The 23,060-nt window shown below is 34.6% G+C and overlaps 4 protein-coding genes and 1 pseudogene across 5 annotated transcripts; 3 read left to right on the top strand and 2 right to left on the bottom strand.

Moving 5' to 3' along the window:
• Positions 1 to 1,489: 1,489 nt before the first annotated feature.
• On the top strand, positions 1,490 to 2,836 carry LOC120141202. Its single transcript, XM_039156134.1, has one exon. It carries the CDS (start codon positions 1,676 to 1,678, stop codon positions 2,807 to 2,809), a length of 1,134 nt encoding a protein of 377 aa, XP_039012065.1. The 5' UTR covers positions 1,490 to 1,675; the 3' UTR covers positions 2,810 to 2,836.
• A 3,176-nt stretch (positions 2,837 to 6,012) lies between these two features.
• On the bottom strand, positions 6,013 to 8,370 carry LOC120141286. The gene is made up of 6 exons (XM_039156207.1): positions 8,325 to 8,370; positions 8,195 to 8,268; positions 7,677 to 7,973; positions 7,460 to 7,552; positions 7,293 to 7,375; positions 6,013 to 6,268 (listed from the first exon to the last, which is right to left on the bottom strand). The coding sequence occupies exons 1-6, from the start codon at positions 8,368 to 8,370 to the stop codon at positions 6,013 to 6,015; spliced, it is 849 nt and encodes a 282-aa protein (XP_039012138.1).
• Positions 8,371 to 11,325: 2,955 nt separating this feature from the next.
• On the bottom strand, positions 11,326 to 12,210 carry LOC120141284 (transcription factor MYB111-like). The gene is made up of 3 exons (XM_039156205.1): positions 12,061 to 12,210; positions 11,831 to 11,960; positions 11,326 to 11,749 (listed from the first exon to the last, which is right to left on the bottom strand). Exons 1-3 carry the CDS (start codon positions 12,197 to 12,199, stop codon positions 11,326 to 11,328), a joined length of 693 nt encoding a protein of 230 aa, XP_039012136.1. The 5' UTR covers positions 12,200 to 12,210.
• Positions 12,211 to 13,204: 994 nt separating this feature from the next.
• On the top strand, positions 13,205 to 16,707 carry LOC120141176 (dnaJ protein ERDJ3B-like). Of its 2 annotated transcripts, XM_039156110.1 has the most exons (9): positions 13,205 to 13,412; positions 13,508 to 13,656; positions 13,756 to 13,888; positions 14,315 to 14,426; positions 15,057 to 15,173; positions 15,326 to 15,412; positions 15,708 to 15,767; positions 15,960 to 16,021; positions 16,114 to 16,707. In XM_039156110.1, the coding sequence occupies exons 3-8, from the start codon at positions 13,857 to 13,859 to the stop codon at positions 16,014 to 16,016; spliced, it is 465 nt and encodes a 154-aa protein (XP_039012041.1). In that variant the 5' UTR covers positions 13,205 to 13,412; positions 13,508 to 13,656; positions 13,756 to 13,856; the 3' UTR covers positions 16,017 to 16,021; positions 16,114 to 16,707. The 2 variants fall into 2 exon arrangements, with proteins under 2 accessions (XP_039012041.1, XP_039012042.1); XM_039156111.1 differs by lacking the exons at positions 13,205 to 13,412; positions 13,508 to 13,656 and having other exon boundaries at positions 13,871 to 13,888; positions 14,315 to 14,415.
• Positions 16,708 to 19,436: 2,729 nt separating this feature from the next.
• On the top strand, positions 19,437 to 22,819 carry LOC120141177 (annotated as a pseudogene).
• The last annotated feature ends 241 nt before the right edge of the window (positions 22,820 to 23,060 follow it).

Raw genomic sequence — 23,060 nt, 5'->3', positions numbered from 1 at the left:
CAAAAAGTAAATGATATTTTTACGAGAGAGAGTAATTAAGAAGCAGAAATAAATATGTAGATGGAAATGACCATCCAGTTCAGTTGGTAGAGCACAAGGTTTTTAACCTTGAGGTCGTGAGATCGAGTCTCACGGAGGACATTTCATAATTTAGAAGTCTCTTACGGAAGCTGTTCTAAACCTGGTGTTAGCACGTGCCGCCACGTTTGGTAACACTTCCTCTCATGTTACCGCCCTGACAACTACTCCTTCCCCCTTCCTTTCCTTCTATAATTCACATTTTTTGTTGTTGCCATGTATACCCTCCGTAATCTAATCAACTATTCGTGGTTTAGTCGGTTTCCTTTAGTTACTCGTTGTTTTATCATAGAGTTTGTTATGTTATTTTCATGGTTTTTCAATTTTTAAAGGCTTAAAAGTCAAAATAAGTACTTAAATTATGCTTCTTTTTGCTTTAAGCCCTTACATTATTTTTTAGTCAGATTAACTCCTTAAATTATTATATTTAATTATTTTAAGTTCTATCATTTTTTTAGTTAGAAAATAATTTTTTGACATATCACAAAAAATTAGTTATTTGTTTTGACCAAAAAATAGTTTAGGGGCTTAAAACAAAATAAGTCATAGTTTAGAAATTTATTTTGACAAAAAATAGTTTAGGTACATAGAGTGGTTACATATAATAATTTAATGATATATTTTGAACAAAAAATAGTTTAAGGGATTAAAGCCAAAAAAGAGTATAGTTTAAGGATTTTTTTAATTTAAGTAATTTTTAAAATCATGGATAGAATTAATCGATAATATTAATTTATATTTTATTTTAGGATAAAGTATTTAAATGATTTCCTAACTATAAAGTGATGATTTGATTGGTCATCCGACTATTAAAAGTTAAAGAACGAGCACATGACTATTCATATATTTTAAACTCGTCTTTTTTTATTAAAAAATGACGTCCGTTTAAGTTAGGCGTTAACTTGTTGACCAGAGTATGATAAATTTGATAACAGAACCATTTGAGTTGTACTTTTGGATCGACTCTCCATTTATCGAACGTCTTTAAGCCAATGCTTGTAATATTATGTCGTCTAGCCAATACTTAAAATCAACGACGATGTCAATCAACATCATTAGAATATAATTTTATCTTATCTTATTCAATATGTTAACATTTAGTTATGACAACTGTCGAATTTTTTAATAAAAAGGGACGAGATTGAAACATATGAATAGGTATATGATCATTTTCTAACTTTTAATAGATAGAGACTCGCCCAAACAACGGCTTAGAGAATTATTTTATAATTTTTACTAGTTAGAGAACTCAACAAAATAACACCATATAATTGGGGACCATTTATAGAATTTACTCTTTATTTTAAATGTTTATATTATTTAAATGATATACAATTAATAATTTAAATGGGTAATTCCGAACATCAAATACCAAAAAAAGAAGGGGGGCATATTGAGAGTATATAAAAAACAAAGAGTCCAACCTCCAACTTCCATTATTGTCGTTAGTCTTAAATAGCAACCTGCGCCTTCCTCCTCCTCCGTATGCATTTCTCCTCGCTCCCTGCGCACTGTCTCCATTATTACGTGCCCGCAAGCGACTGCACCACCATCGCTTACTTCTAAATCTTATCTAAACCATTTTTTCTCTCTCAATATGGATTTAACTCAAAACCTCCACAATAATCAAACTCAAACTGCAACTCACCTCTCTTCTTCTTCTTACAATGATGGCGACCACACTGAAACCCCACGTTTAAGTGAAGACTTTGATTCAACCTGCTCCACTCCCTACGTTAGTGCACCGTCGAGCCCCGGCCGTGGCCCCACGTCAGGATACTTTTTCAGTGCGCCGGCTAGTCCCATGCATTTCATTTTGTCTTCTGCTCCTTCATCAAATTCTCATCTTTCGTCAGAGTCCTCGTTAATATCGGCGCAATACGATGCTTCGTCTTTCGAGTTCGAGTTTTCGTCTCGCTTTTCCAGTAATGGCTCTGTCACCGTTGGATCCATGTGTTCGGCTGACGAGTTGTTCTTGAACGGCCAGATCAGGTCCATGAAGCTCTCTTCTCACTTGCAAAGACCTCAGAATCTAACTCCTTTATTAGACGTTGACGTCGAGGAAGACGACGACGGTCCAAACAAGCAAGAAGCTTCACGAGGAAGGGATCTGAAGCTCCGAAGCAGATCGCTCCATAGAAAGGCGAGATCTTTATCACCGCTTCGAAACCCAGAGTTCAAATGGGAGGAAGATGAGGAGTGTAGCAGAGAAGATCGTAAAGTAGTCAGTAAGCTCATTTTAGAAGGCTTGAAAGAAACCGACGTTTCAAAGGAAACGACACCGTCTTCATCAAGATCTTCATCTTCAGGCAGAAACTCCAAGAAGTGGATATTCCTGAAAGGTCTTCTGTATAGAAGCAAAAGTGAAGGGAGAGCGAATGGGAAGGAAAAGTTTTGGACTTCCATTTCGTTTTCATCATCCAAAGAAAAAAAGATTCAAATGGAACAGGAAAAGCCTCCACCTTTGAAACGTAAGCAAAAGGAAAACAAGCAAGGCGCGGGCAAGAAATCAAGTTCCGGGAAACCGTCAAATGGGGTAGCAAAACGACGAGTCCCTCCGTCGCCGCATGAGTTACACTACACCACAAACAGAGCTCAAGCCGAGGAAATGAAGAAGAGGACTTACTTGCCTTACAGACAAGGATTATTCGGTTGTTTAAGCTTCAGTTCGAAAAGTTACGGTGCACTTAACGGTCTCGCCAGAAGCTTGAATCCAGTCTCGTCTAGGTAACTAACGGTTACGGTGCCGGAACCGATTCCAAAAACAAGTCCTTTCTGTGTATAGTTCCTTAAAATTATTATATCATACCGTCTTTATGTATTACTCTAATCTTAAGGTAGCCTATTGGACAAAGAAGCTATTAATCAACATTGTTAAAGCTTCTTTTTGTTGTGATTACGGAACTTTTAAGTTTAATCAGTGGTACAACAGATTATTTTGCTGTTTGGACTTGTGGGTTTTTTCAGACTAGAGAGCATGACATTGTTTTGGTAGGGTAGTGCTTGGATTTACGTGAGTAAATCGATTTGTGCTGTGGAAATAGTGAAAGTGATCATGTGGGACGGCGACAGTGTAGAAAATTAGCTGAGACCCACATGGATTTTGTAGCTGATGTTGGTTGAGCTGTAAGCATTTGGTATTATCTTGGGAATGAACTCTCATTGGACCCACATGGGGAGACCATTGTGTGTTAATGATATGACTCGTCTGTGTTTGATGGGAGTTGTTGGGGATAAATTTTTAGTCTTCGATCCCTATTTAATTGGCACCACATTTATCCTTTGTTAGGTAAACTGAAAGTGCCCACATCGTTGAAGATATGCACATGGGCACTGAGGTCAATATAATGGGTGTTTTGTTTTTTCAACTTATGGGAACATCGATTATTATTGAAGAGACTGATTTAATTTATGATCTTAATAACATGGAAAACATCTCAGATAATCTGACAATAAACTAAGGACTTAATTTAGCAAGTTCGGGCAACGTTAATTTGCGAGGGGTGTTGCGTGGTCTCGTGGGTGTGCAGTTTCGCCTCAGATATTTTTCGCCAATTGCGCCTACGTCCGAATATCAAACTTTGATTTTTTATGTTCCCTATTTCCATATATATTTGTATTCATTTACCAATTTGTGTAGACGTAGGGTTTCTTTTTCTCTCACTTATTTTTTTCTGATGATTTTTATTTCTTTTCTTAAAATTTTATAATTTTAAATAAGAATTGTGACACATTTTCTCTACTCTGGCACGTTTTTTCTTTACTTGTGTTGCACATTTTTTTTTTATGTTTTTAGTATATTTTATGCATACCTTTACGATCGTGTTGATGAACACAATGATCTTCACGATATCTGTTTTCTGATTGATTTGTCGGTGGTCACGTATTATCAGGTCTCCTCTTTGGTAAAAAGTTGTTTGTTAATATAATCAGAACTGTGTAGCGAAGCAGCCGGTCGAATTGTTTGATTAGTTTACCACTCTTTTATTATTTTATAAAGCGTATCGTTCGACAGAGATAATGAGTTTTATGAAAGTTATTTGGTTCTATTGACGTTGACGTGATTCTCGATGAAAAATTGTTTTTCTTCGTATATTTGGGTTTAATATTTTTGTTTTATGTATGATTTTTTGTGGTTATTGTTCTCATTTTTCTCACTGTTTAGGTAGGTTATAATTTTGATTATTTATTTTTTTATTAATAAAATTTAGTTGTTATTGTTAAAAAAAAACTTGTATGCAAGGTAAATAAACATTTATCAAATGATTGAGAATTTTTAGATAAATATTAATTTATATTTATACCATATTAATAAAAATAACTTGTATGCCTTTTTGATCCTCTTGATTAACTGGACACACTACAAAAACGATTGTTAATTGTGAAGTTTTAAGCCACTAATATAGATTGGCCGATCACCCCTTGGTTTAGAGCCCGCATTAAGGCCTTTTACTTTTCTTTTGGTTCCATTTATACCCAAACGTTATGATCACCAGGTTAAGTGTTTTCCAAATACATCAGGAAAATTGAATTTATATGTTTTGTGGATTCTGCAAATAAGTGAAGACGATTGCGGTAGCACTTAACGTCGGGGAGTAGAGGTGCACAAAAAATTTGAATATTTGATTTTGCATAAAAAAATATCCGAAATCGGATTTGGGAAAAATCGGTTTTTTTTAAACCGGATCGAATATTTTAAAACCGGATAGTATAATCGGTTTGGGAAAAAATTGGACGACCGGATTTTTTTTCGGATTAAAAACCAATTTGAAAAAAACCGGATAAAATAAAAAACTAGTTTTTTATTTGAAAAAAAATTCGGTCTGGGGTTTAAAAAATTGGATGACTGAATTTTTTACCGGATTAAAAACCGTTTTTTTTTTAAAAACTGGTTTTTTTCAAAGCGAAACCGTTTACACCGGTTACATCATCCGGTCTTCCAAACCGGTTATGATCCGAACCGATTTTTTAACTTGGTGACAAAACCAAATCAATTTTTATTCGATCCAGATCGAATTTAAATCTGACTATATGCATCTCTACCCGGGAGGCCTCTTTTTCTATCAGATCATTCATTTATTACTACTATTATTCTTTCTATTGCGATGTTGAGACTTTGGGTACATCATTTAATTTGCCTTGTATTTTTGGGTAACTTACGTTCAATATCACTTAACTTTATGTATAGTTTTTACTATTGAATTTTAAATTATTTTAATCCGAACACTGAATTTTAATCACTCAAAATTGATAAAAAAAAGTTTGGCAATCAAATACTTTGATCTGGAGAGACTGATTTTAAGGTATACAATTCATATTTTCAGAAGAATGCTTTTCACAACTTAATTTTTTGAACAAACACATCAAATCTCTCGAATATGAAATAACTTTGAAACCCCAAGATAATAAATTTTGTAATTAATTTCGTAAAATGTTAAAGAAGTTTTGAAAAAGAAAATCAAAATTAATAAAGTGATGAAAGACAATTAAACAAATTTATCAATGATCACCAAAGACATCAAAGAATGCCCATTTTCAAAAACAATTAAAAATTGAAAAAAAAAACTCTAATTTTAAAATTAAGGCCAAACTATCACATCATCCAACTGTTAATCATTTATGGTCTGTGCTTTAATTGAATTCGAAATTAAAATCCAATGTTAAAATTAAATTAATTTAAAGTTCACTGAAAAAATAGATACAAACCCTAAAATTCAACGGCATTAGAAACCCAAATATTAAAAAAAGACACCGAGGAAGACGATGAAGATGATTAAGCAAAATGAGAAAGTTTTGTTCCCTCAAATTTATATGGGTTAAACACCGATTAACAGATTTCACTAGGAAGCTATCAGAAGCAAAATCCGTATATCTGATACTCAATTTCTAATGAACTCTTTCTAGTAATTGCTTCTGAGAAACTCACGACTCAGATTATTTCGATGGTCGAAAGCTATCATCTGCCTTCGGAGGGCGATTTTCAAGGTGAAGCATGCAACGATACAGATGCTCTAGGTCTTGGACACAGATCTTCTTCACAGTTATTTCCCTTTCCAAGTCAACCAAATATCCAATTTTAAGCGCCCAGTCGTCTCGAGCATTGCCATTTTCGGTCATTGGCAGTGAGGGAGACTCAATATGTTGTAAGTGAGCTGACCATTTGGAATCATCCTCGACTATAGAGTTCAATCTAACAATAAGAAAATCTACAATGTTAGTTTGAACCAACTTACAACATGCCAGTATCAGTGTTTATATAACAAATAGCCTAAATACTACTACTAATCTTGCTGCTTATAATGATAATAATAACAATAAAGCAAATATTCATCCTGCATAAACTGAACACAGGAGAAAAGATAGATTCTACTGAAACCTATATCTAACATTCTATATAATATTGTATCCAACTTAATGAGTACATGGAAAAAAATGTTATAAAAGAAACTATCTGAAAATAGTGATTATTGTTACTCAAACCATAATATTGGCAAGACCTACCAAAAGCAAAACATTTCTTGATAGCATTGAATGGGTTGAAATCAGAAGAATTTATATATTTAATGAGAAAAGTATCAATAATTTTGGACATGTCAAACACTATTAATTAAGGTAAACAGAAGGGGTCCACTTTTATCATTTTAACTAGATTAAAACTTGGCTTTCAAATGTGAGATTCATATCTGCATAGAGAATTTCCATTTATATTAGACTAACCTCAACCTGCTTGCTGCTCACCCCTCTCCTAGAGGAGCTTATGCACTCGACTTGTTACCGCTAAACAACTAAGCCAAGAGAGGAAGTTCAATTAGCTAATCAGCGATTTCGACATAAACAAACTTCATATGATTTCTGATTCAGATATGAAAACACCCTAGCTCTCCCACACTAGAGAGAAATTCCTTTCAAAAGAAGCGGAAGAATCTCCTCATGGTTTCAAGAGCAAAATGTTTCATTTTAATATCCATTTCTAGTATGGCACTTAATTACCTATTACTATCGTGAAAATATAAAAGCAACTAGAACAAAGCTCAGTAAGTGACTACCATTTCCAACAAGAAAAGTGCTAATAAGCTTATTAAAACTTCAATTTCACTCAGATAACTGCCTCTAGTCTTCATACATGTTCCACTTCCATATCACCACAAGGGTAACAACAAACATGCATGACCGCGATTATATCCAACATTAACAAAATTGTGAACATTTCTTACTTTTTTAGTATGGTCTCTGTGTCTGTCCTGCAGTTCACACTAAATGAGGCATCCACAACATCCTCTTTCATCCTCACAAGACCCTGCAAAAGACCACATGATTTGCATGTAAAGTGTATTGCTGATTCTGTAGTCTCTAAGCCGATGTTGGTAATTCTAATTATAACAGTTTCTGAAGACTGCAGTGGCCAAATACGGAGAGAGACTTCCTTTACTGTTATATGGCCCATGGATAATGCTTTCTCCCTTGCCTTCGCTTTCTGGAAAAGCATAGCATATATCAACACTTAATTATGTTCAGCCCAAAAGGATAGGTGACAATAAGGGAGGTTGGGGAGACAGATGGAAAAGAAGGAAAGTCCTGAATTCAAGAAAGAAAAATACCTTAAATTCAATGTCACAACAATCAAATCCATTTGGAACTGATCTCTTGGAAGCCTTTGAGACCTTGCCAAAAACTGAAATTGCTTCCTTCAACTCGAGACAGTTGATTATAGAAGGTACATTCTTAATCGAAACAGAATGTGAAGTTCTAAAATTACATCTTTCGTCATTATCGTTCTGAAGGTCTGGAGAAGGAACAGAAGACTTCCCAACTTTACATGATGCATCCTTGATGTTAAGGCGGCTGTCTGTCTTAAAAGGTGACCCATTTAACTTCTGTTTGGCACCATTGGTATTCTAAAAGAAATGGAGAATTTGGATGGTGATCAAGTCAGAGCATAATTGACAACATGGAAAGTGGTAATAGCAGTAAAAGTTTATTCATTAAACATGCGTTAGCAGCAAGATGTCACAGAAGGAAAATACACAAAAACAATGCAGGAATGATCGCACACATGCAGCCCAGCTCAGACAAGTTTGGCAGTAGAGAGAGGAAAAGAAATGCCAGGAATGCTTACCAGAAAATATTCAGGCTTTCCTGTCTTCAGTTTCTGAATAACACCTCCAACCCTTTCCACTGGTAAGCCTAATTCTGCAAAATCGTCATCATCTGTTGAAGTATGCAATGACCTCTCTAAGCTCCCAAACCTTTTTGTTTGGATGCTGCAACCACTCTTACATAAGATAACCTCATACGTAATATGTGCAAATAGAATCTACAAATCCCAATGTTAGGTACATAATGAACTAATCGTCTAAGATTTAAATCAGGAAGTGCACTACTTGAATGTATAGAAAACAAAACAACTGCTTGATGTGGAACCTAGGATATGAGAAAACCTCAAATATCCAAATTTAGCAAATCAGCAATAAAATAAGGTTTTAGAAAACAAGAAGATAATTGTAATGTATAAAAAATAAGCTTTATTACATAATTCCCTTCTGCAATTATCTAACACCCAATCTTAATCCTAGTTTATAGCTTTCAAATGCCTAGCAAAATAAAAATGACTTACTACTACTAAAAGATAAACCCTTCACAGAATTACCCAGAAATGTTTTTTTTGTCAAACACCATTCCCGCTGGATCATTACCCATCATGATATTAAACTTAAGAAACTACCCACAAATAAATTGTCAAGAATCGGGTTTACATAGTCTCCTCGTAAACAAACAAGCTTGAAACTTATGTGGGAAATGTTGAAACTCCTTTTCGCATCGTTCGGTCAATTTATACCGTAACACACAGAATGATTAGCATTAAGACGGAAAATTTGCTAACGAAACCTAAAAATACATTAAACAACAAACTAAGTCGTAACGAAATAAGCAGAGAAACTTGCCAAGTAATAGGAAGTGCTATTTTCCTCGGTGAAACAAGACCGCTATAACCTGGGGGAAATTATTCAGTGTGTCAGTTTCATCGTTTTGAGTTTATGACGAGTTAAAAGTAGTGAAGAGGGGGGAAAGGCTACAGTTTTTTTAGCACTTACCGGTGAGTAGACGAAAGACTGAAACTCGGAATCTGCACTTAAGCATCTCCCCCGAGCTTTCTTGCAGCGCTCTTCACCTACGAACATAGGAACGACTGCGTTTAAAACCATTCTCTTAAATCGTGTATTTATTTTTGGTTAAACTCTAATCATGGTTACTCAACTATTATCTCATTTCTTGTTTAGTAAATAAATCATGAAAAATTATAATCTAGTCACAAATATTTTTGGGTTTCTCTTTTTTCTATCACTGGCCTTAAATCATTTTGATTGCTTAATCTCAACAGAATTTGGTTTTCAAAATCATTGAAATCATAAATTGATTCAATCTAGTATCTATTAATCGGTCGAGTGATTATGTTCATTTTGTCTCATTTTATATGAATTTGAATATTGACATTTAATTTAAAAATATAGTATTTCTACGTAATAAAAAATGACAGAGTTCTTTCACTCAAATGAAACTGTTCAACACTTAATCCTCTTTTCCAAAACACATATATTCCGATTTCATCTTGCACATTTTTTTTTCCTTTTTGGTGAAGAAAGGAAGGAAATAACAAATTACAATAGACTCAGATTTGCCTGGAAGCCGTGCCCACAAGCTATACTATCTATAATTCAGGTGGAGGATTTATGATCTAGATTGTCTCCCATGAGACATGGCATACAGACCCCATTTAATCTGATTCAAATATCTCTTCGATTCGTCTCAATTGCGGAAATATTGACTTCCATTGTTGTCTTGTTTGTAATATCTCTTCATCTTAATCATCTGAATAATCTTTTGTATGATTAAATTAATTAAAAATAAATTGATTTCATAATTTACTTACTTATCTGTTAAATTAATTAAAATTATATATACAATGATTAAATTATACAATAAAATTAATATAAATAATATTTTTTTCGTAAATCAAATATCTATTATAACATTCTACCATTCAATCCAAGACAGGAGGTTGACCATCATCGAATGTATAAAGTCCAGAAGTGGGTTCAAAGGTAAAATCATTCATCTGGACTTAACGGTACCATTAACAAATCACGTTTCTTGGATTTTTACCACCAATTTGAGGAAAAGGCTGCTTTTAAGTTATTATTGTAATAAGCCATAAAATATGTACGCTTCTTATCATGCCCGGCATCTCAGAGATTCGACTCGACGGGGCAGCATCGATAATCCATCTTTCCCTTGTCTTTTACAAAACTGTACTATAATTATAAAACCGTAAAGGAATCATTACACGTAGAACAAGAATGATGTAGAGTTGTACACAAAGGCATGTGCCTCTCCTTAAGTTACCCACGGAACAAAAGGGAGCCTTGATCCAAAACCAAGAGCACTTGCTAAAGCTTTACTGTAACAGTTTGCGTTTTCTTTTTCTGCTTCAATTAACATACAGTATTGTTCAGGCTTCACAAATAATAATAAAAACACCCACGTTTAGATCATTGGAGATTTTGGTATTTACTGTATGGATTTTGATATTAAAGTAATATCATAAAGATATGACCTGAACCCTATCACTCTGATCATATTATTCAAAAGTAGAATTGTAGAAAGGAACAAAACAAATCGGTGAAATTAGATATTATTTTGATACAATAATTGGCCTACAGCCACTAGCCATTAGGATTTGATTTCACTGAAATTGCCTTAGCCATTAGGTGAAGTTAATTAACTGTAGCAATAAAGTATTAGCAGGTTCATGGATTACTCAAAATTGGTCTACAACTGTTAAAAGTTCATGAGAATGATCCTTCAACTTCAACCAGTGTTTTCCACCACCAGTTAATTATTCTGGATCGAGTATTGTATAAATTCATTCTAAGAGCGACCCTCCGCCAATTTATTCCATTCAGAAATATTAATTTTATTATTTTAACAAAGACAAGAAGGGACTGGAAACAAAGACATGTTTGTTTCTTGGGTGTCTGTTCACATCTCTAAGTGAACAAACAACAGCAGAGCATTAGGAGAAACAAATGTCAAGCAGACATGAACCCTTCATCACAAAACTCATTCCATTGAACCACACACTCCCAGTTTCAATCCAGAGTTACCAAGCTTACAGTCATCAATGAAGCATCAATTTGTCGAGAAATAGAAATCGATCCAGTCCCCAAAATCTCCATAACAGTCCACATTCTATACTTTCTCATTATTGGCTGCTATTTTGATCGGACTCGGATCTCCACTCATCTGATCTCTCTTATCAGCACCGACAGTGACTCTGTTGGTCGAATCCCCATTGGTTTGTAGCAATACATCATCCATAATATCATAAAAAAACAGCACCCCACTGCCACTGCTTTCCATACTTTCTCCATACACAGTGGTAAAAGTTTCTTTTTCCAACGGTGGCGTGGATGAAAATGGCACGGCTTCATCAATAGGTTTATTCGAAGAACTGCCATCATCTGTCTTTCTAATTTGGCTGACGTCCATCAGGGGCAAGCTTTGATAGGATGGCCTTCTAAACATGTAGATTTTTCTACTTAAATGAGAGTTCCAGTAGTTCTTTATCTCATTGTCGGTTCTTCCCTTCAAGTGGCTGGCGATTAAAGACCACCTGTTGCATGACCGTGCAATAATTGAACGATAAAAGTTGAACTGAAAGTCGACAAATGGTCGAAAACAAACGACCACTGACCTATTTCCCAACGATTCATGCAATTTGACGATGGTTTCTTCCTCTTCGACAGTGAAGTTCCCCCTCTTCAAATCAGCTCGCAAGTAATTAATCCACCTTAGTCTGCAACTCTTCACACACCTTAGTAATCCTTCAAAACTCGAACCACACTCAGTCAATACTCAATCAAAGGAATCTGAAAACATAATCCAACAATGCCAAGAAAAATAAAAGAAACTTTGGTTAAAAACCTGCATTCTTAGGCAATGATCTCCATGAGCCTTCTCCATGAGCATGAATATACTTGGTCAAAATGTCATCCTCTTCCGCATTCCATCTCCCCCTTCCCCTTTTCAGCCCAACTTTTTCACAACAAGGCGCCCTCCCCATGGCCGGCACTTGAGCCACTGGTGAAGATCAGCGCCAAATGTAGACAACTTTGTTCCTTGCTGTAACCAGAAGAGAACAAAGGGAAGATAGTAGCAGTTTGACTACTGGACTGGTTAGGGGGAGCATTAATGGATTATTTGTCACTATATAGTGGATAGTGTTACTTGTGCGTATTAGTCATACATATTATTATTTTAAAAAATATATACGTAAAGAATCCATGAAGCAACATTATTCTCCTTAAACGTTTTGGATTTGAATAGTTATATTTGTAAAGTGTATATTCGTTTTCAATTACTAATTATATATAAAAAAAATTAGAAGAACAAGCCAAGGGTAGGTGACTCAGGGTGATAAGGGTTCTCTCTTGAAATGTATATGGACCGGGAAGTATGGTAAATAAAAGCACGATGAAGGAGGTACTAGAAAATGAGGATGCCATTGGGATTTTTTATGGAGAATTAAGTTGGAGGATCTTGTATATACAAGGGACAGAATTTATAAAATATTAGAAGGGATAAATTTATTAAATTTTAGAAGTAAAAAATTTTATTAATAAAACATATAAATAAATAACTAAAATATATTATAATTTAATTTTTTATATTATTTATTCTTATTTATCTCTCGATCCATCTCTAGCTGTATTTAATTTTTTTGTGGGTTAAGGATGGACTATAATGTAAAATTCTTTTAGTTTTATATAAATTTAAAATCGTTGGATGAGTGAAAATATATGGTTGAGATTGATGGAAGGAAATGAAAAGATATTTACTGAAAAAAAAAATAAGGATTCAATCTCAATTATCTATTTTCACTCATTTAACTGTATTAAATTTATGTAAAACTAAAGAATTATATATTAGGTAAGTTGATCTTAACACCATAATTTCTATATCTTATTATTATATTATTAAATAATTATATGTATTATTATATTATTAAATAATTATATTTACATATGTACTGTCTAACATACCCAAGTATCAAAAAGCAGAGCGAAAGCTTACGAATCCCTTCCCCTAGTCTCTCTCGGATGTTTTTTTTTCTTTTAATTTGGTGGAAGCCAAAGATCTGATAACAATTTTGTAAGCATTTATTCAGTTCTGAAGAGATCCAGTTTCTCTCTCGATCTCAAATCCATGGCGCTTTCAAGTACGAAGCTACTTTTTCTGTTGTTCGCTTTGTCTTACGCGATTGTCGCCATTGCAGGGTATGCGCCAATCTCTCCCTATCATTCTCTTCTTCTTTTTCCTGAAAAAACATTCGTTTATATATTCTTGAAATTTGGTGGTGATTTTGCTGCAGAAAGAGCTATTACGATATACTGCAAGTGCCGAAAGGAGCATCGGATGAGCAGATCAAAAGAGCGTATAGAAAGCTGGCATTAAAGTATCATCCTGATAAAAACCCCGGCAATGAAGAGGCCAATAAGAGATTTTCTGAGATTAACAATGGTAACAAAGAAAAAAAAAACCCCAGACGCTTTATCATTTTTATTTGTATTTTTGAAAATTTAGTTGAGTGATAGAATGACTTGTTTTGGTAATTTTTAGCTTACGAGGTGGTGTCGGATAGCGAAAAGAGGGGAATATATGATAGGTACGGTGAGGAGGGCCTGAAATAGCATGCTGCCAGTGGAGGCAGAGGAGGAGGAATGGGGGTCAATATTCAGGACATTTTCAGCTCGTAAGATAATTGAATATCAATATCCATTGCGTTTAATTATCTTGATAGCGATTTAGTAGTAGTTGAAATGCCATTATTAATGATATGCCGTCATTATACCCGTAATTTAGAAGCCAATTAATGCTGCTTAGGTTTATCTTAGACATGGTAATGTTTCCCAAATTCAAGTTTCCCATAGTCGATGTTATAACCTTAACTTTATTTGTGATTACGTTTACATGTTAAGATGATATATGAAATCAGCAATAAATTGTTAACAGACTTTTATAATGGTTTCAACATTAAAACCGTCTACCAAATTCTACATTCACTTGGTTTAAAGTTCAAAAGTGGTTATCCATCAATTTTGAGAAAGTTTTTACTTTTGTTTATGTTATGCTGAATTCAACCACTTATTATTTGCTGACAAGATGGTGTTTTCTTCAGATTTTTTGGTGGAGGCTCGGTTGAAGAGGAAGAGAGAATTGTGAAGGGCGATGATGTAATTGTTGAATTGGATGCAACACTTGAAGATTTGTACATGGGAGGTACTCTTAAGATGAGAAATTTCTTGAAAAAATTGCTTATCCTTAATCCTAGTCGGTGATTGGTCATCTTGACTTGTGTGAAATCCAAAAGTTTTGCACATGGCATGTACCTTATGCAATGTCTTATCTGAGTTGTTAGTCTATGCAAACGGTTGTGAACATATGCATGTTATGTACTTGTATTACCTACTAGACTTGAGAAGCAGGATTTTGATCAGAATCATGTATATGAATAGAGAATACTTTTGCTTTCTCAATATATTAGTAGTCTAAAAATCATATCCATATAATAATAACCAAACTTGTACACAGGTACATCAGCTATAAGGCATCATAGGGTATGGTATGACGCATATCAAGACATGTAATGTTCTGACCTGTCTTATCTAGGAGCTAGTCATTTATACTTGGCAAATTAGTATTTTGTTCCGGCTGTTCTATTTCTTAGATTATCCTGAAATAATGATGATGTAAACATGGTGTACCTTTTTCCTTCTTGTCCTTAACTTGAGCATTTGTGAGGAAAATAGAGTTCAGTTAGTAGCTAGGATTTTGTGTTTCTGTTCCCCCTGCCTCCTCTCTGATCTTTCTTCTCAATATCCTTATTTTATAGAAAGTTACCTTGATCTCAAATTGACCAGGTTTGGAGGGAGAAAAATATCTTAAAGCCAGCTCCAGGCAAGCGACGCTGTAACTGCAGAAATGAGGTTTATCATAAGCAAATTGATCCAGGGATGTTCCAACAGATGACAGAACAGGTACTGTCTTTGTTCTGTTTCATTGATATTTATGTTTCATACTCTTAACATATTCTATCTGTTTCCTCGGCCTTTTTACACTGTCAAAGTTGCCATGTCTTATGTTGCTATGACCAGGCATTAATTACTTGTCTCCAATTATCTTTTCTCAGGTTTGTGAGCAGTGCCAAAATGTGAAATATGAACGAGAGGGGTACTTTGTCACTGTTGATATTGAGAAAGGAATGCAAGATGGACAAGTAAGTTTTTTATTTGGTAATATTTTCTTTTTGGAGTCCCTGTTGATACTGTTGTCCTGTTTTTCTTAATTAATATTAAAAAATATAGTTATGCATAAAACCTTTGGAAAGTGATTTATCTGGCTGGAGATTCTTAATGCCAAGTATAAATGGAGCAAATATATCAGACAGGGGAATGTAATTTAGTAAATCACATTGTAGTTTTATTACACTTGGCTAAGAGTAGAATAGTCTTATTTTATCTAGACATTACTGTGTCTGAATTTGGAATAATGTGTTCCCTGTGTATTTACAGGAGGTCGTTTTTTATGAAGATGGTGAACCTATAATAGATGGAGAACCTGGAGATTTGAAGGTTAGTCTCTAACCAGTGATGAAAAATTTCCAATCCTTCTATATCTGTTATTGTGCTACTTGTTGGGATTGGACAAGACCAATAGGTTCCTGTCCATTCTGCAATTTTTTTGCTGCCTTTAGTTAGTATATTGGAAGTTGCTTGTTTTGGCTCACATAAGAATCGCATTTCTTCATTTTCGAATTCGTACAGCTCCCCATGATTGATTCAGGAGGGAAGGCAATGACTTGCACACCACAGTCACCATAACACTTGTAAGACTCATTGTTAAGTTCTACCTGTCTCAACGTTTTGTCCTTTCATAAAAAGAAGTATGAAGTAATTACAATCTTCTTACCTACTCTAGGTTCAAGCCCTTTTTGGTTTTGAGAAGACCATTAAACACCTTGATGACGTGGACATTGGTTCTAAGGTAAGCATGTAGATTCGATTTTATTCTCTCTGGAATCAACAAAATGATCCAAAATTATAAATAGTTTTGTATTACATACTTGGGGTATTACCAAGCCAAAATAAGTGAGAGTTGAGAGGTGAAGGAATACCGTTGCATTTTAGCAACAAGAAAAGGAGACCTTTATGTCACCTTCGAGGTTTTGTTCCCGACATCACTTACGGAGGATCAAAAGGCAAAAATCAAATCAGTTCTTGGCTAGGATTATAAGAATACAATATTTGTTTGGGGAGGGTTGGGTCATAAACTCATCCCTTTGTAACATTTGAGGAGGATACATATAAACTAGGAAATCTGAAGGGTCTCAAAATTTTCTTCATTCCCATTGTCGCCAATGTGCCCCCTCATCAACAAATTAACTTTGCGATGCCTGAAAAATGAGGGGAAGGAAAAATCTTTGGTCTCTAATACGTTTAAGTTTTCAGCAATTTGGAGAGGTTTGTTTAGAATATGATTTTTCTTAGGCTCAGCCCGGACGTGATTAAAATTGTCATGAAACGAGTAGTTTTAATATTGTTTGCCTGTCATGTGTCAAAATCTGCATCTGCAATATCAACAACGGATGAATTGTTGTTCAAAGAGCTTTGTTCTCGATATTTAGTTTATTGATTTTTCAGCCAATAAAACCAAGTCTAAACTCATATTATTATTACATGTATGAGAAAAAAGTTGGTTGATTTGGGCTGGGATGGTGGCGGCAGTGACATCTTGTAGCTGTCGGCCGCCCCACTTGCTTGCTGCTTTGGGTTGGATCTCCTTATTTCTGCTCACCGTCTTTTCAACCTCCTTTTCCGGATGGCTGACCTTTTCTTCTCCACCATCTCCTGGATCTACTTATCCCTTATCAGCTATCACCAAATTTTACGGGTTAACACCAACACGATGGGTAAACTATATATATTTAGTATTTAAATTTATTATTTTTATTCTATTTTTTATTTTTTAAAAATTACTTTTCATATTTAGTTTATGTTTTAATTTGATATCTTATCATTAAAAAATCAATAAAACTATTGATATAATACTTTTATTTTTTTTTCTCAATGACATGTTAAAATCACACAAGGGTATACACTAAAATTCATTTAAGTAGGTGTGAGATTAAAAAGTTATATTAAAAATTTAAGGGATGCAGAGTTATTTTAAGGGGTGTGAAATTAAATAATCAATAAAAAAATATAAAGAAAAAATATAAAATATAAGAGAATTTAAAATTGTTAAGAGTGCCGTCTTTGCTCTGGTTCCCTCTTCTTATACCTAAGCATAGTCTTATAGAATGGATGACATTTCTTGACAGACTTCCTACGAAAGAAAGATTTCATAAAATGAGGCTTGTTAATGACTATCACTGTATATTTTGTGTTGTTGTCATGGAAACGAGAGATCACTTATTTTTCGAATGTGCCTCTTCCCTATGGTCTACTCTTTTTTCTCTCAATGGCTTACAGTTTAATCATCATTCTTGGGATGCTCACTTCGGTTGGGCTACTGTATTATGGAAGGGAAAATATCTTTTGTCTATCATCATGAAAGTTTCATCGAATGCACTCATTTACACCATATGGAAGGAAAGAAACAAGAGACTTTTCCAAAGTCACTCATCTACCGTTGAAGAAATGTTCAAAGCTATCAAGGAAATTGTAGGACTTCAACTAAGGGGAAAAACTATAAGTAGAATGGACAATGATAATATTTTTCTTTGTAACCAATGGGGTATTGTCTGATGGGTTGTTTGCCGTTTGGCTTTGGATGATCTTTGTATTTCTTACTCTATTGTTTTGATGCAGTTTACTGCTCTTGGGTAATAAAGAACTTAATTATATAAAAAAAAATTAGATGTTAAAATGAAACAAAAGTAATAATTCAGATACTAAACATGTAATTTGCCCTAATATGATTTGAGAGTTTTTTTTAAGATACTTTTTCCTGTCACTAACGAGAACGACACTTGCGAAGTTAAAAAAATTACAATTTTCTTTTCTTTTATTCACATAAGCAGTTAAAAATTAAAAAAAAAACAATTCCAAATGCATATAAACCACCTTAAACGTATAAATCCATAATATGATAAAGTTTTTAATTTTGTGTTCGTTTTGATTTAGTGATACTAATTTTTAAAAAATAAAAATATCATATATTAAATCAATTAAAATCTTTACAATTAATATTTTGTTCATATCTTAACATATGAAAAAGTCCTATATACGAAATATTTATATTTGTTTGAGTGGTAGCCACTCTCCCACTAAACAGCCATCGAGCTAAATCTGTTTATATGTATTTATTAATTTCTAATGTCTGTGAATCTTCTTTACACATTAAGATATGTGAATCATTCATACAAAATGTTCTTAATAGTGTACAAAACACAACATGTCGAAGTTAAAATTAATTATAAATACTCAATAATTATAATATCAATTATTAACATCAATATTTCTTTAAAAAATAAAGTCTAACCATATGATGTGTTTTATATTTATTAAAAATTTCACAAATATTTTTTTATTAATTTAAAGTAATTATAAAATAGTACTTGTTTAAAATTCTTTTTAACGGCAATTGAATATAAACTCAATATAAAGATCTTTATATAAAAACAACATACTCTCTAATTATTAAAATCGTTTAATGTTTTAATCATCAACATTGCGAGTGATTCATAAACTAATATGAATAATGCTCTACGGTATAAAATCTATATTTACAATTTATATTGAATTATATTTGACCATAAGTCAATGTTTTGTGAATAGTAAACATTTTTTGAAATGTATAAATAATAAATATGTATGAGAATACAAACAAGAAATAAAAATATTTGTTCAACAAACAAATATAAGCCTTCCTCAAATTGTTTAAAATTAAATAATAAAATGAAATAATAGAGAGACAGGTGTCGTTCGCTGGAAACGTGTGAGTGGTACAGATCAAACTTTACGGACACGTCATCGTAATAGGTTTTCGAGTTTATACTTCATCCGTAAACCCTCTGACGTGGCAAGCAGATATTATTCCCACACACTCTTGGAACCCCCCCAGTTCCAGTCAGGCCGACACGAAACTACAATCAAACGCCGTCGTTTCAACCTCCTGCTTAAATGATTATAAACAGAGCAATTTTCAAAGGAAAACTAATCAATTTGGCATTTGGAGTTGGATAGAATCCAACTTGTGATTTTCCCCAACCTTTCTTCCCCCTTCTGTTTTCAATTATTATTGATTTACGGGTAGAACAAACAACGAAAGAGAGGCGAAAACGATAGTAGTTAGTAATTCAAAAGATTGTTTTGTTACGTCACAAGCTCTAGCGTCTTGCTTGTTTCTCGAGTTTCCAGCTCGGTATTGCTCTGTGATTTACCAACCCGGAAACGACAATGGATGGGATTTGTTTGAAACCGGGGATTCATGGAATGGTGCCGGCGATCTCCTTGACTGGGCCACTGGAATGTAGGGCTCACACGACGCAAGTGAGTGCGGTGAGTCGGTCTTCTGTGGACCATAGATCGGCATCGACTTCTTCTTCGGTTCCTCCGCAGAATACGGCTTTTTCCAGGTTCTCGTTTCGGTACCCTTTGAGATCTTTGTGGCCTGGTGGTGGAGGTGGGAACAGTAAGAAGTACAACGGGATGGCAATTGACGACGCCGTTTTGGTGGAGAATAATCACGGGGAGGCGAGGAAAGTACCGGAGGAGGAAGTGAATGGTGGGGCAACGGTGGATGGGCGGAATGAGAATTGGGTTTTGAAGATTTTGCACGTCAAGTCTTTGTGGAAAGAAAGCGAAGAAGAAGAAGAAGAAAGAAATCTGTGAATTATGTAGAGTTGTAGCCAACGATGATGAAAATGAAAAAAAGGAGATTGAAATTGATAAAGATGCCTTTTCCAAGATGCTACGAAGGGTGTCTTTAGCTGAGGCTAAGTTGTACGCTCAATTGTCGTACCTTGGAAACTTGGCTTACGATATTCAAAATATCAAGATAACAATCTCTGTTAGTTGTTTTTCTTAATTTTCCTTCATATATTATTCGTTCATTTATAAATGTTGGAGATGTTTTATTTCATTGTTTCTGCCAATGGGAAGAGTTAAAGATCGGTTTCTGGGTTTCTAAGACCTGAAAATTCAGTCTATAATAAGTTGCACCCAAAACTGGAATTTTTTTCTTCAATACCTCTGTGAAAAGTTCTATTAACTTTCTATTAAGGCCAAGCTCGGGTGCTGTGAATTTGTTTTTGTTTTTGAAACTTTCTATCTAGTTGAAGCCTTCCTGTGTACATTGTCAACCAATTTGGCTTCTTGAGATAGAAATCATAAGTGTTCAAAATTGAGCCTTGCTTGTTTAGGTTCCAATTTAATTGTGATGGTTCATTTAGCAGTATGTTATTAGTAGGGTTTTAGATCAATGCTTGCACCTTGGGTTTGTGTTATTTTGTCGACCTAGGAGCTGTTGAAAATATATTTGTACTTCGAAGATAATGGCTTTCTATCTTTAATGGCTGCTTGATATCCTTTATTGATGAAATAGATATTTCTCTTTAAATTTTATCCTGGCTCACAAGCACACACATATAGTCCTACTATGTCTATGAAGAAATAACATGTTTTTGTTTTCTCCATTTACCTATTGGGATCAAATTCAGCCTCAAAATATTCTAAAATATCGTGGTTTATGAATAGTTACTTCATCAATAGAGACGAGAGAACTAGGAATGAAAGCCAAGAATAATAATGAGAAAATTGGTTTGTCATCTGAAAATCAAGAGTCACAAGGTAATGAAAAGGATAATGCAGAAGACCAAGAGAAGAAAAATCTTGGCTCCCGGATCAGTGCCTCTGCTGCATATCAGATAGCTGCTTCTGCTGCTGCTTATTTGAATTCCCATACGGTCACCATACTTCCGTTCAAATCATCAAATCCTGAAAACAGTGAGGGTTCATCTAAAGATGGCAGTGGAAGTGACGACAGTTCTGATATGATAAACTCTGATGTGGCTTCTTTAATGGCAACTACGGACTCCGTGACTGCCGTGGTTGGTGCTAAAGAAGAAGTGAAGCAGGCTGTTGCTGATGATTTGAACTCAACACATTCATCACCTTGCGAGTGGTTTATATGCGATGCTGATCAGAGTCCTACAAGGTTCTTTATAATTCAGGTTGGTAACATGACTAACTTTTAACTGCTACTTAAGGCATTGTCTTTGACACTACTACAATATCCAACTTATTTTTATTGTCTTTCTTCTTTTGGATTTGGTTATACTCAAACTATGATGTGTATCTGTAGGGATCCGAGTCACTAGCATCTTGGCAGGCAAATCTACTTTTTGAGCCTGTTCAGTTTGAGGTAATTTCTTGACAAATATTTTGATTTGCTGCTTGGAAATCTTTGTTTTGATTCTTAAATCTGTAAGATGCTTGTAGAAATTGCATCATATGCAAGTTAAAAACTGAGGAACGAGTAAAATGTATTTTATTTCCTGTTACTGATACTTGCAATATTTATTTCTTGGTTTAGGGATTTGATGTTATTGTGCATAGAGGTATATATGAGGCTGCTAAAGAAAGGTATGAACAAATGTTGCCTCAAGTGTGTTCCCACCTAAAATCACATGGCAAGCGTGCAACTTTCCGCTTCACTGGTCACTCTCTTGGTGGCAGCTTGTCGCTATTAATAATTCTTATGTTGCTTATAAGAGGTGAAGTGTCGGCTTCTTCCTTACTTCCTGTTGTAACATTTGGATCTGCAAGCATCATGTGTGGTGGTGACGGTCTTCTTCGCAAACTTGGATTGCCACGACGTCACGTTCAGGCAATCACAATGCACTGAGACATTTTTCCCAAGCTTTCTCTTGCAATTATCCTAATCATGTTGCAGAGCTTTTGAAGGCTGTTAATGGAAAATTTCGCCACCTTCCTTGTCTTGAATATCGGGCAATGTTTCTGAAATATTAAAATCTATATGGAACTACAATAGAACATGGAGCTAACCCTTTTATTTCATGGAACTACAGAAGCTATTGTATGCACCAATGGGGCAAATTATGATATTACAACCGGATGAGAAATTCTCTCCACATCATCATCTCCTTCCTTCAGGAACTGGTCTATATTGCCCGAGTTGTCAATTGTCAGATAATGATGGTGAAGGAAAGCTGCTCTGGGCAGCACAGAGGGTTTTATTTAACTCTCCGCATCCACTTGAGATATTAAGTGACCGTTCTGCATATGATTCTGAAGGAACAATCCAAAGAGACCTTGACAAGAATTCTTACTTGAAATGTGTTCGAGGCGTGATCCGTCAAGAGCTAAAACGCATGTTGAAGACGAGGAGAGAGCAGCGGCGCAAGGTCTGGTGGCCCCTTGTATTGCCCCGTGAAATAAACGGCGTCGGTATAATTCTTGGCAGGTCTAGAGCAACAATAAACGCGGGGCAAAAACAATTCAACTTTTCCGGCGTTTTACGTACCGGGAGATAATCCTTGAAACGGTTTACTAGACTTGTTGCATCACAGCATATGCACTTGCTTGTGGTTCTTTTGTTTCCTGCCAGATTCTTTATCCTTTGATTTAGGAAAGTTTAACATTCATTTTTTCTCTCTCTATCATAGGGAGTGTCAAATATGTTTATTGAGATAGAACATTTGTTTATTAATGGTAGGAAATGAAAATAGGATTTTTATTATTATTATACACTTTCAATTACGAGTACGGTAATGGGAATGTGGAATTTATCTTCTTAGAATACTAGTAATTAATCTTGATTTTTCCACTATAATGTTTTTGCCCAAAGCCGACGATTTTTACACGACTGATTTCAAGAAAATGATGGTTAGGTGATGGCTT

The sequence above is a fragment of the Hibiscus syriacus genome, unplaced genomic scaffold (genome assembly GCF_006381635.1).
Source record: "Hibiscus syriacus cultivar Baekdansim isolate YM2019G1 unplaced genomic scaffold, ASM638163v2 tig00110794_pilon, whole genome shotgun sequence".
Classification (NCBI taxonomy): domain Eukaryota; kingdom Viridiplantae; phylum Streptophyta; class Magnoliopsida; order Malvales; family Malvaceae; genus Hibiscus; species Hibiscus syriacus.
The sequence above is the reverse complement of the archived record's forward strand: the minus strand, read 5'-3'. Positions and strand labels throughout refer to the sequence as shown.

What these genes read in the sequence shown, in the direction of transcription:
- LOC120141202 (XM_039156134.1), top strand. Translation starts at nt 1,676, where the DNA reads ATGGATTTAACTCAAAACCTCCACAATAATCAAACTCAAACTGCAACT.
- LOC120141286 (XM_039156207.1), bottom strand. Translation starts at nt 8,370, where the DNA reads ATGAGGTTATCTTATGTAAGAGTGGTTGCAGCATCCAAACAAAAAG. An exon ending in TGCAGCATCCAAACAAAAAG is followed by an intron (nt 8,269 to 8,324) that starts GTTTGGGAGCTT and finishes ACGATTTTGCAG; the next exon opens with AATTAGGCTTACCAGTGGAA. An exon ending in ACAGAGACCATACTAAAAAA is followed by an intron (nt 6,269 to 7,292) that starts GTAAGAAATGTT and finishes TCTTATTGTTAG; the next exon opens with ATTGAACTCTATAGTCGAGG.
- LOC120141284 (XM_039156205.1), bottom strand. Translation starts at nt 12,199, where the DNA reads ATGGGGAGGGCGCCTTGTTGTGAAAAAGTTGGGCTGAAAAGGGGAAGG. An exon ending in ATCATTGCCTAAGAATGCAG is followed by an intron (nt 11,961 to 12,060) that starts GTTTTTAACCAA and finishes CGAGTTTTGAAG; the next exon opens with GATTACTAAGGTGTGTGAAG. An exon ending in CATGAATCGTTGGGAAATAG is followed by an intron (nt 11,750 to 11,830) that starts GTCAGTGGTCGT and finishes GTCATGCAACAG; the next exon opens with GTGGTCTTTAATCGCCAGCC.
- LOC120141176 (XM_039156110.1), top strand. Translation starts at nt 13,857, where the DNA reads ATGGGGGTCAATATTCAGGACATTTTCAGCTC. An exon ending in TCCAACAGATGACAGAACAG is followed by an intron (nt 15,174 to 15,325) that starts GTACTGTCTTTG and finishes ATCTTTTCTCAG; the next exon opens with GTTTGTGAGCAGTGCCAAAA. An exon ending in GAGAACCTGGAGATTTGAAG is followed by an intron (nt 15,768 to 15,959) that starts GTTAGTCTCTAA and finishes GAATTCGTACAG; the next exon opens with CTCCCCATGATTGATTCAGG.